The sequence below is a fragment of the Diorhabda carinulata genome, chromosome 3, assembly GCF_026250575.1.
Source record: "Diorhabda carinulata isolate Delta chromosome 3, icDioCari1.1, whole genome shotgun sequence".
Classification (NCBI taxonomy): Eukaryota; Metazoa; Arthropoda; class Insecta; order Coleoptera; family Chrysomelidae; genus Diorhabda; species Diorhabda carinulata.
In genome coordinates, this window is record NC_079462.1 from 22,139,324 (window position 1) to 22,151,679 (window position 12,356).

General features: G+C 33.4%; 1 protein-coding gene across 1 annotated transcript in view; it reads right to left on the minus strand.

The window, feature by feature from the left end:
* Positions 1-12,356, minus strand: part of LOC130891718 (titin) — a 36,089-nt gene that overhangs the window by 17,514 nt on the left and 6,219 nt on the right. Inside the window, exon 2 of the mRNA XM_057796618.1 lies at positions 6,168-8,826. Within this exon, the coding sequence (XP_057652601.1) occupies positions 6,168-8,826 (2,659 nt within the window). The remainder of the gene's footprint in view (positions 1-6,167; positions 8,827-12,356) is intronic.

Genomic DNA, 12,356 nt, shown 5'->3' on the forward strand with positions numbered 1-12,356 from the left:
TCACTCGTAGAAATTGGTCAAACCCTACTCGTTAAAAAAGTATTACTTTACTCAATTGTTCCATAAATAACTAATTTTTTCCTTGTCCCACTAGCTTTAAATATTAAGAAACTTCATTTATACTCTCTGCCAGATATTCCATACACTAAATCAAGCATTGGATTAACTTTCTTCTACTTATGTTAAAGAAAATTATATCCATTAATGTCTTCTATTCATAAATATGATACACCTTGTATATTCAAATAATTTCTGTCCTTTATAAATAACTCACATACCGCACGGTATTGGCACTGAATCTAACTATTGGTCGACCAGCAGTTCCCACCGAGTTCACTTTATTTTCAACATTAGCTCCATTCGCTAATTTGTTGGCCATCTTGGCCGCGATCAATGCATCGCTTTGGAAATATTGACAGGCACATCGTACGTCCAATGATTTCACTGAAGATTCTGAGGACGGCTCTCTCGAAACGTTGCGCTTTTTTGAAGGAAGCCTTCCACCTTCCGACACGGATCTTTGATTTTTTATTGATTTTTCTTTACGTTTATAGCCGACGAGTACCCGTTCAGATTCCATATTTTTTCCGCGATTTTTTAATCACATTGTTGGCAGTTTTTAAATGCCCGCCAAAGCGACTAGCTCTAGTATCTTTTAACCACTAGTTAATTTAAGTCTATGTCTATTGTTAGAATTAGAATAACGATAAGTTCCGACGGTTTACGTTTTTTTCCGATTTTATTTTAGTTTTTTGGCCTGGATCGCAACGCAAAATAATTTTTCGTTTTAGTTTATGTTCCTTTCGGATGTGTTGAAGATTTGATAATTTGCCAAAACGGAGATCTTGAAAAATATTATTATTCTATTGCTGTAATTAAATGCTTGTTTTTGTTGACATTCTCGTAGTGGTATCTTACAGCGGTAGCATGCAGCTTCCTTTATTTTTAAAGTTATATATAAATTAGGTATGTCTTCCTATTTGTTACGTAACACTCTTTTTTCTGGTTAAAGATGGTAGGTATGTTAACTTGTTTTATACACAGTTATTTATCACATCAATCTATATTAGTCGTTTAAAATTTAGTCATATGAAATTTTAGACAAAAATTGATTAAAATTTGCTACAAAAAAAATAATGTACGTAAAGTAGCCATTAAAAAGCTTGATTCAATAAAATTTTGTAATAATTCTGTGACCGACTTAATATTTGGGGTAGCAGAAGGTCGATTCATAATCTTGACTTTCCGTTTGCCGTTGCCGTTCGCGGGTACCGTTGGCTGTTTGACTTCTATTGACGCTATTCATAAACTTGCTGCCGTTAAACTAAAACTTTTATTCTTTTTAACGTGTGTACTGCTTTTAGTTATCGTAATATTTTTCTGTTTATTTTTTGTAACCCGGTTCTTAACGGCCGACGAGAAAATGTAAAATTCGTTCATGTTGAAAGTCACCAATGACATGTGGCGTCCTCAAATGGCAACTATTGATGGTTTTATGCATTTTAGTGTTTTTAGTTTTGAAACAGCAAACGGCAACGGCGAACGGAAAATCAAGTTTATGAATCGGCCTTAATTATATAACAGCACTCAATAAGTCACGTGATTGACATACAGATAGCGTTGACATTGTCAAGTCCATATGATGTTTGTGAAGTACCAATTTTCAAAAGACTATGTGTAAAATTTCATGACATTTCGATTAGTCAGAAAAAAATGACAGCCATTTAAGTGTCGCTACTTTTGTTATTTTGAAAATAATGGATTCAAAACAATTTCGTGTGTTAATTTATCATTGTTTCTTTATTAAAAAAAAAACTTTACAAGCTCAGTAAAGTCTTCAAAAATGTTATCCGGACTCTGCTCTATGGAAAAGAATCATTTGTTGTTGGTTTGCTGGATTTACACGTGTTGGTACAGATATCAATGATGGTCATGGTTTGGTTGTCCAATTGAGTAGCTTACTCCAGAAAACATCACAAAAGTCCACAAAATATGTATATCTAATCGTAAATTGAAATTGCGTGTGATAGTTGAGGCCGTAAAGATATCAGAAGGCAGTGTTTTTACAATTTTGTATGAAAATTTGACCATGAGAAAGCTTTTTTCAAAGCGAGTGCCAACGTGTTGATGATTCAGAGAAGTGTTTGGCCATATTAACACGTAATAAATTAGATTTTTTGCGTCGATATGTGACAATGAATGAAACATGGATCCATCACTTCACTCCATAATCAAAACGATCATCATCTGAGTGGATTGTAGCCGGTGAATCACGTCCGAAACGTCCAAAGACACAATAGTCAGCTAGAAAGGTTATGGCTTCAGTATTTTGGAATGCGCATGGATTATTGTTCATTGACTATATCCAAAAGGGACAGACAATCAATAGAAAATATTACATAGAATTATTGGATTGTTTTAATACAAAAATCAAGGAAAAACGGTCTCATATGTCGAAGAAAAAAACACTGTTTCACCAAGACACCGATTCACAAGTCGATGGCAACGATGGTTAAATTGAGGGAATTAGACTTCAAATTGCTTCCTCATCCACCGTATAGTCCCAGTGACTACTGGCTATTCGCTGATATCAAAAAAGCTCACCGGCTAGAAATTCAGCTCAAATGTAAAAGCAATTGCTGAAATTGGAACCTATTTTGATGCAAAAGACAAATCCTTCTACAAGCACGGCATCGAGAAGTTAGAGAAGCGTTGGAATGATAATATTGCTCTTGAAGGCAATTACATCGATGAATAAAATCGATTTTTGTGGAAAAATGTGTTTTTTTAGTTAGCCACACGACTTATTGAGTCATGTGTTAGTTTCATCATTTGCTGTTGTTCTTTTTGTCTTAACACCACTAATGACAGAGCTCCAACTTAACATCATGCAATTATTATTTCTTCTGTTTTTTTTTTGTACTTTTCTACGCGAAAATTAGAATTTTGTACCCAAAAATGTATAAGTATTCATGAAGAATAACACGTTAAAGGCAACCAGCCCATCAAAGTACAGTAGATAATTAAAATGTTACCATTTCAATAATCTGACGATTTGAGTAAACATAAACCAGTGGGACTTTCGTTTCCTAATATAAACTTGAAGTTAAAGTTTTCTCAATATCCATTTCTTTAACAACAAAATTTTTGAACAGCCTCAGTTTAATTGAGTCATGAACGATAAAAATGTGTATTGTAGATATGTCGATAAAATGTGGATGTTTAGGTTAAAGGAATGTAAGATTTATCAAACTTTTGAGATATTGTCGAATCCCCTTCATAAACTACTATGTTGTATCGTTGCCTTGTGTATAGTTGAAATTCATTCATTTTTACTATTTCCTGTATAAGATTTTAGAGGATTATACTACAATTACTATGTAACAGAGGAGGAGATCCAATGACTATACATCAGAGAAGGATTAGAAAAGTGATATCGTTCATAACCTTGAACTTGTATGTTCATATACATAATTATTTGATTCATATACACAGTGATTTACATGCTAACAGTCTTGCGATTTTTGTTACGTTTACAGAAAAAATGTTCAATAAAAGTTTTTTCAAATAAGTCAGATCATTTAAATAAATTTATCAGGTATTTGCAGGACGTATCATTACTCCAAAGTTTGCAGGTTGCAGTCGTTTGAAATTGAAATCGAGCTTCCTCAGATGAAGCTTTACATGGAAGATGAAAAAACCACATAATAGAATTTCCTGCCAGATCTATCGATTTATCGAGCTTAGACATTGTTTTTTTGGGATAAGAGCAGCAATTTTATACCAGCTTTTTATTATAGAATTGGGGATGGTCAAATAGAACAGAATAATTTGAATATTTATTTGTGCAAAGTAAATATAATGGAAAGCTGAAAATATATGTAAGATGACCTTGTATGTTTCTAAAACTGAAAAATCTTGAACTTTATACGGTTCATACATTTCGTGAGCAACAAAACTATGAGGATGAAAATCAAGCGCAGCTGCCGAAGGTTAGATCGAAGACAACATAAATAACATTAACTAGAACGAAAAAGGAACAATGTGGAAATGTTTAACAAGAATAATTATTGTACTATTTAAAATGTTGATAAGATTACAAGTACAAGTACTACAGAAAATACTATACTATAATATGACGAGTGAGGAACATCTTTAACAACTGTAGTAATAATACTATTAATTATAATTACCGTGCTAAAAGAAATTAACTATATAGCGTGCTTTCTCATGGTAGTGTTTCTTCCCGAGTTATCGCTATTACCAATTCTGATAAATGAAACCACTCGTGTTGTAGAAATATGTGTAATTCCTAATTGAATAACACAAGCAATTTTTTTTTCGTACCCTATACTATAAAGATTGTAGCAAAAGTAAGGTTTCCATTTAGGAACACCAACGAGGAACAGCGCCGTAGGTGGTGGTTCCCCCATCCAAGATTAGCTACATTGCTTAGTATTCGCTTGGCAGCCATCATAGAAAGAAGTATTGGTCACTGCCCCTTCAAGTACGAGGCTCCAGCAGTAATTAGTTTTTTCGATGTAAGGAAGTTACTTCCCGTGATTATTCATCGACAATTGACTGAAATTTATGGTGAAGAATAACGGAGTGTAAGACCGCTCATTAGTTTCGAGTGCGATTGTCCAGAAGTTCAACATTGAGAGGCTCAAAGATCGAAAGGTTAAAGTCCATAAACTGTGTATTGAGCGCATTCCTGAAGCTTCCCATGGCATATTCGAAAGAACTTCAACAGAAACATTAGGTTATGATGAATGTGTTTTGGGAATATTCCACATCGATTCAATGCAACCTGGGGCAACAATAAACTCGAACAGATATCGTAAAGCATTGACAGAGCACTAGTGAGCAATCCAGTGTCGTCGGAGAGCATGACTGACAGAGGGAGTGGTACTTCTTCACGACAACGATCAACCCCTCGTCGCTCACACATGAGATTTCGAAGAAATTTTGGTAACAACGTCTTCAAACTTATATAGAAAAAAATTGACACTTTTTTAACAAATACAGGTCAGTGTAAATTTTTAAACATATATAAATTAAGAACAATAAACAATATTTTCTCTTTGTGAAAAATTTGAAAACCTTATTTTTGGTACTTCTTCAGTTTATCATTCTCCCTCTTTGCGCCGAATAGAATTTGACAAGATCATCATCATCATCAAGCTTTTCAATCCTTTGGATTATGGATATCACTTATAACACTTTGATTTGACAAGATGGTTTTTTATTATTTAAGTTTGCAAGTAGCAGAACTGCGTCAGCTGGAATCTGAAAGGTACCGCGTATTGCTTGAAAACCTTTTGACGCAGGCTAACACTATTCTCATTGCAACACATGCAGATGATTGTTATTTTCATATTTTCAATCATTAAAACAATCACTTAGTTAAATTTTATCCAAAGTAGTATAACTTTTTTTACGTATTAGGGAGCAGCCGAAGCTAGTCCCTCGTCCACCAAGCGGCTGACCATTTTTTTTCAGCTCAGTATAACACCAACTATTTATAAAACTGCAACCTTCAGGACTTTTATATATAGAAAATTTAGCGTGAATATCTACGACCCAGAAATTTTGCTCGATTTGTTTTCTGTTTAATGGAAAACCTTGTAAAAATTATAGATGTAGCTAAGATATTTTCAGAATAAGGGAGTTCGTCGTTCATTGACATCGAGTAGCGGCAACCAGTTTCAATGTAATAAAGAGTATGAAAAAATAAAGTAAAATTGTTTATCAGATAATATTATTTTAATTTTGAGCCATGGACGCGTTGACAAATCAGTGAGCATAACTTGCTTAAGTTTTTCTAATTGGGATTTGCTCTCGTTTGTTGTTTTAAGCGCGATTAGAGAATAGAAGTTTCATCTGATGAAATAACGCAAATAGGTGAAACACCATCAAAACACAAATAGAACATAAATTAAAAAACATTATAAATATAGGGTAGAAGAAGAAAGCATGAATAGGCATAAGTGAAAAATATAAGCCCAAAATAGCGAAGAAAGAATCAATCAGTAATTTCCATTTATATTCATATTAATAGGTTTGTTTGATAAATAGGGGCATGAAAAACACATAAAATATTGCTTATCAATGTAATTTGATCCCATTCATATCTCATACTTTAAGCAATAAACAAAATAACTAACCTTATTTTAGACCATCTATTGCGTTTTTCTTCATTAGAGATATCTCTAACTGTTTTCTCCTCCATGTAAACATCTTCTTCTTCTGTCGGCATTGATGGGAATTTCTCAATTTCCTTCTCCTTTTCTTCTGTCTCTGGTATTTTTATATCTTCATAACTACCGTTTTTACTCTTCACTTTTCTCTTGAATGAAACCCTCTTCTTCATGATGGGAGAGCTAGGACTTTTCAATACAGATTTTAGTTCTTCTCCTTTTTTTTCATCGTCATCGTCATCTATCTCGGCTTCCTCTAAATCTAAAATTTCATCAGATTCCATAGAAATGATCTTCATATTCTCTACATTCTGTACACCAGTATCTATTATCGCTGGTTTACTTTCTTCGTTTATTTTCATTTCAATTGATTCATCTACAATTTTATTATCTGAATCTTCCTCTGAAACCTCTTTTAACTTACTTTCATTCAATCCATCTTCTTCGTCAACAGTTACACGTTTTGAATTTTTATCAACAAGTTTTTCTTTTTCTACAACTTGTTTTATAATATCCTCTACACAACTCTTTTCTATAGTTTTGAATAATTTCTCTTCCTCCTTTATTGCATTTGAAATATTTTCAATAGAATTCTTTGGACTAGAGGTTTCTTCCGTGACTGGGGCCAATTTTGTTGTTGAACCTGTTATTTGATCTACAGCACCTTTAGCGATTTCCTTAAGTTCGTGAACTTTACTAGGAAAAAAAACTTTATTTTCTGATGATGGTGTTTCCGGAACATCCGAACTGTTATAATCTAATACCTCATCATCGGAAGGAGCTGTTAAAATTATGAATTGAACATCTCCACGAAGTTTATCCGGACTATCTGGTGTGCTAGATGTGGTTTCAGTTCGTTGTATTTCTGATCTTGATTCATTTTCTAGTTGAGAAAATTCATCTGTAGTACCATCGGGTGGTTTTAAAGGAATGTGAATGTATACTGGTTTTACTTCCTTCTGAGGCTTCAAATTCTTCTGTTTTTGCTCAATTTTAACCGGTTCCTCAACTTTAACATCTTTTTTGGAACTAGCTCTAGTAAATTTATCTTTAATCTTATCTTTTGCATCTCTTAGTTTTTTCAAGATTCCTAATTTAGATAAACTTTTTCTACTATAACTACTCTCTAGAGAGAGCTTCCTTTTGCGTTCCGGCTCCGCAGACTTTGATCGTGTTTTTCTCCCTACTATTTCAGAGTCTGTTCTTGGCCTAGATGCTGATACTTCGAATAATTTATCGAATAAATCAGTCTCTGGGGTTGAACTTGTAGGAATCTCATCACTATTATCAACTGCAACTTCATCAGTATAATTTTCTTCGATAATTTCGAACTCATCTTCCTCGTTAGTTTCCACTTTTTCATCAATTTCATCTAATACATCTTCTGTTTTCATTTTTTCATCAACTATATTTAATTCAGTTATCTGAAGTTTGTCACTTGTTGTGTGTTCATTTTCTGAGACTTCTTCTGTTAATTCTATTATTTGAATGGTTTCGACATTCGCTGGTGTACTTTTGTCTTGAGGATCTATTTTTGGAATTGGAACTTCGTCTTCTTTAGCTGGTATTGGAGTTATATTCTCGCGTTCAACCACCTCATTACTTTCATCTTTTTCGCACAGTTCTTCTTCTTCTTTTAATTCTACAATTGACGGAGGTGATTCATGCTCAATTTTATTTTCTTGAAGTTGTTTCAAATTCCTTACTAAATCTTTGAAACTATTAGGTTTCCTTACAGTTCTAGCTTCGCTTTCTCTTTGAAATTGATCTATTTCTCCAGGTGGTGGTTTCAGAGGAATATGAATATAAACGGGTCTAGAATTTTGTGGTGGAAAAACTGAATGTTTCTCAGCAGACTTTTTCAATTCTGGTTGAGGCGAGTGTTTCTGTTTTTTGTTATTTTTTTTAATTTTAGTAGGAAAGCTTATTTTTGGTATTTTCATTTTTTCTTTTGTGTTTTTCAATTTTTGCAAAATTGCTTGTTTCCCAAAACTTATTTTACTACGACTACTTTCTAAAGATAATTTTCGTTTTCTGCTAGGACCTTCTTCTTCTTCTTCTTCCTGTGAACTTTTTTTGTCATCTTTGTTCAACTTTACTGATGGTCCGCGCTCATCTTTATCCAAGTACTGACTTATGTTGTCCAAGCTTTCTTCCGAATGCAGGAAAAACATTCCAGGGCTTAAGGAAACTTTTTCTACTACAGGGTTTGATTTTTCATCTTTCTCCTCATGTTTTGCATAATTGGTTTTTGTTATACCATCGGTTTCTTTTGCATCACTATCATCACATTGTTCTTCATCAACTATTAACGAGCTACAACTAGTTTTAATGGAATGATTTTGGGGATCTTTTATCTCTGTATTAGTTATTCCTATTTCTTCTATCATATAAGAGGATTGGTTATCGAATGTAGAGACTTCAGAAATATCCATATCTTCCGATTTACCCATTGTGGAAGTACTTTTAGCTTTACGCATTCCTTCCATTGTGAATTGTTCCGGGTCCAAATTTTCTTTATAGGGCTCTTTGTATAAATATGTCCAAGGGTAACCACCTCGTCTTCTAGATCTTTTAACGTCTTCCCACTTGTAGGTTTTGATTGGTACCCGCGGTAGCTTCTTTTCTGAAAATATATTAATTGTTAAATGTTTTTAAACTAGAGATCGGGACCGGCAACTAACATTTTTGTGTGTTTTCTATCACGTCAGGAAATGAGAATATTATGTTATCATTGCAAAGTTAATTAGTCTTTTTAGTATACTAACAAGTGTGAATAAATAAACTTAGTGAAGATTTAAAAGTAGTAGGTAAGTCCGAAGTTCATTTGATAAATCTGACCTTTAAATTCCTTTCAAAGCATGCAGTGAATTTTATTTTTCACGTTGGCTATCTCAGGCTAGCATTTTGTGGAGACAGCCACTAAATCATAGAAATAGATGGCTACTCATTTTTTGCGTTGGTTTATTTACAGATAGGCATCCATTCGAGCGGAAAAATGCTAACGAAGTACATCAGGTAGAATTTAAATCGTTGATACTGCAAAATTGCCGCATCTGTAGTGAAGACAAGCCAGAAGCATAACAAGAGCTACCAATGAATCCCGAAAAAGTCACTGTTTGTTGTGGGCTATGGGCCGGTGGAACTTCTTCAAAAGCGAAGATAAACGGAACGTTACCGTGAATGGCAAGCGCTACCGTGTGATGATTGACGATTTTTTGCCCAAAATGGAAGAATTGGACATGCCTGACATGTGGTTTCATCAAGAAGGTGCCACATTCCACACGGCCCGAGAAACAATGGCCAAATTGAGAGCCTCCTTCGGTGAACAGTTCATCTCACGTTGGGGGCCCGTTAATTGACCGCCTAGATCGTGGTATTTAACACATTTGGACTATTTCTTGCCATGCTAAGGCTAATTTCTACACGGATAAACCAGCAATGATTGACGCACTGGAAGCCAATATTGAAGCATATATTCGTGAAATATCGGCCGATATGTTAGTAAGAGTGTGCCAAAATTGGACCTTGCGCATAGGCTATCTAAACCGGAGCCACGGCCAGCATTTGCATGAAATCATCTTCAAACATTAAATTATACTGATTGTTCTATTGATTCTAATAAAGATTTCATCAATTATTTTACGAAAAATTATTATGAAATTCGAAGATATATAGCAAAATGGAATAATCTGTACATATAAAAAGTAAAATAATTAATTCATGTCATATTATTCAATATTTTACCAAAATTTTGAATCTCATTTAAAGGCAAATGCAAAATATATGCGAAATTTCAAATCAATCTGTTGATTTAAAATTGAAAGAAGGAAATTTATGTAGAGCATTTCATCCAAGCAGACAAACTAAGTAAATTGAAGTATGGTCATAAAATACGAAGGAACCACTTCAATTCTAAAGACATTGGTTTTTAGGAAAAAAAGCTTGTCATACTCCACAACTCAAATTTAGAACCAATGAATGAAGCAGTTCTATTTTCTCAATGAAAATATTTTAAAACATTATTTGAAGATTGGGTAACTGTTTTTATTTTTCAATCAAATCGAAAATTATGACCTGATAATTATTATCATTTGTTTAAAACTTTAGTATTTTATGAAGCGGATATTGAACATTTACATCAATGTTTATGCTTTTTATTGGTATTATAAAATATACAGTGCAATTATCAAATAAACAACACTAAAAATAAATTTTCAGACATATATTTATTGAGAATAACAATAAAGATACATTCTTGGCAAATTTCAATATAATCTCATCCAAAGGCGTACTGACATATCCATACATTCTCCATTACAAGCATTTTTTTATTTCGAATCTTTCTCTATGTCTACTAATTGTTAATATTCATTATATCATAGACCGTATCGAGCAATTCATAACAAAGATTGTTTAATTTTTCACAGCGTACAAACAACTTGAAGTATGTCGTTTCTTTAATTTGCTTATTTAATTTTTTTTTACACACTAAGGATGTGTAGGTGTTTAGGAATACATGGGATCATGAAATCTAAAAATTACAATGAACTTAATCATGCACAACTTCTTAATGTAAAGTATTTCACAATACTTCATATTTAGAGCAGCAAATTCATAATTCTCTATTCTCTAGTACAAACTACGGTACAATTGAACAGTTTAAATCAATATCATGGGAAATACCAAAAAGTGTTATATTATTAATTAATTTTAACATATTTTATCGATGATTGCCATACATATTTCCAATATCTGTCATGGCACCAGAGTAAATAATACATATCAATTTATGAGCCACCGCTGAGCTGGATTTGGTAAGAGTTATAATCCAATTATTGAAGAACACGTGCCTCTAGCATAGATATGAAGAAAAGAGTTATACCTCCATTTTCATCAACATGACAAGATTATGTCATGACACATATATTTTCTTTTTCTTCTTCTTATTCATTTTTAACATCTAATGATCTGTTAGTTTTACAGGTTCTTCTGTATCAGTTCCTGGGAGGTAGACTGCCAGCTATCCATCCATCTCTTAGGTGGTCGTCCGGGTTCCCTTCAAGTACGATGCGTAGCAATCTACTCTCTTCCATTCTTCTCACGTGGGCGTACTAGTATCTTTGTCTTTGTTTCCCCCTTCTTACGATGTCTTGGACCCAACATTGTTCCCTGATGTCAGTGTTCCTGATTCAATCTTCTCTTGATTTTCCCACTATAGTCATGAGCGTTTTCATTTCGGTTACCCGAGCATGCTTTTCGTTTTGTTGGTTTCATCTCTGGCTTCTATTCCGTATGGCATGATTGGCCTGATACAAGTCTTATAGATCCTAACTTTGGCATCCTTTCGCATGTATTCGTGCGCCTTTATTATCTGCCTTAAGCAGCACGATATGGCAGTCGCTGGCTTCTTAGGTCCTTCACTGGGTCGTGATAACTCAACAGGTTCATACCCAGGTATTTAAATTGTGAGACTTGTTCGATGATTTTGTCCTGAACTACCTGAACTACATATTTTTTCCATTATACTAAAGTACAAGGATTAGAAAGAACAGACCCACTTAGAATAATGAAATTCTGCCAATAATTAGTGTATTCCGATATTGTTGATCCATCATCTCTCAAATATTATGGACAAATGATGTTGATTCCATTTCGAACATTCATTATTGAAATAATGAAATTTCAAGTCTACATTTGAAAAAAAAATTAGAAAGATTATCCAAAATCGACTTTAAATGGCTACAATTATTTGTAGTTGCAAAATGATCTTCACTTTTTTAGACGCTGTGCCAATTATAGACTGGAACTGGTAAACGGTCATTATAGTCAAATTGTAAGGAAATATATCAATAATATCTTCTCTGATAACTAAATGGTACGGCTCGACCCATAACATGATCTGATCTATCTCCAGATATTACACCTATGGATTTTTATGTCAATTGTGTAAATTAGAACAAATATGTGAATAAAAGTATCAAGAACTGAAATGAGACGCGACGAGCTTAATATTAGAAACGGATGTTTATATTTCAAATATCATCATTAAATTATATTAATATAAAAATGAATTTGATAATGTATAATCATGCACATTATTGTATTGTACCATAGCTTCAAGTAAAAAGATCGCTATTGCTACAAAATCGATTC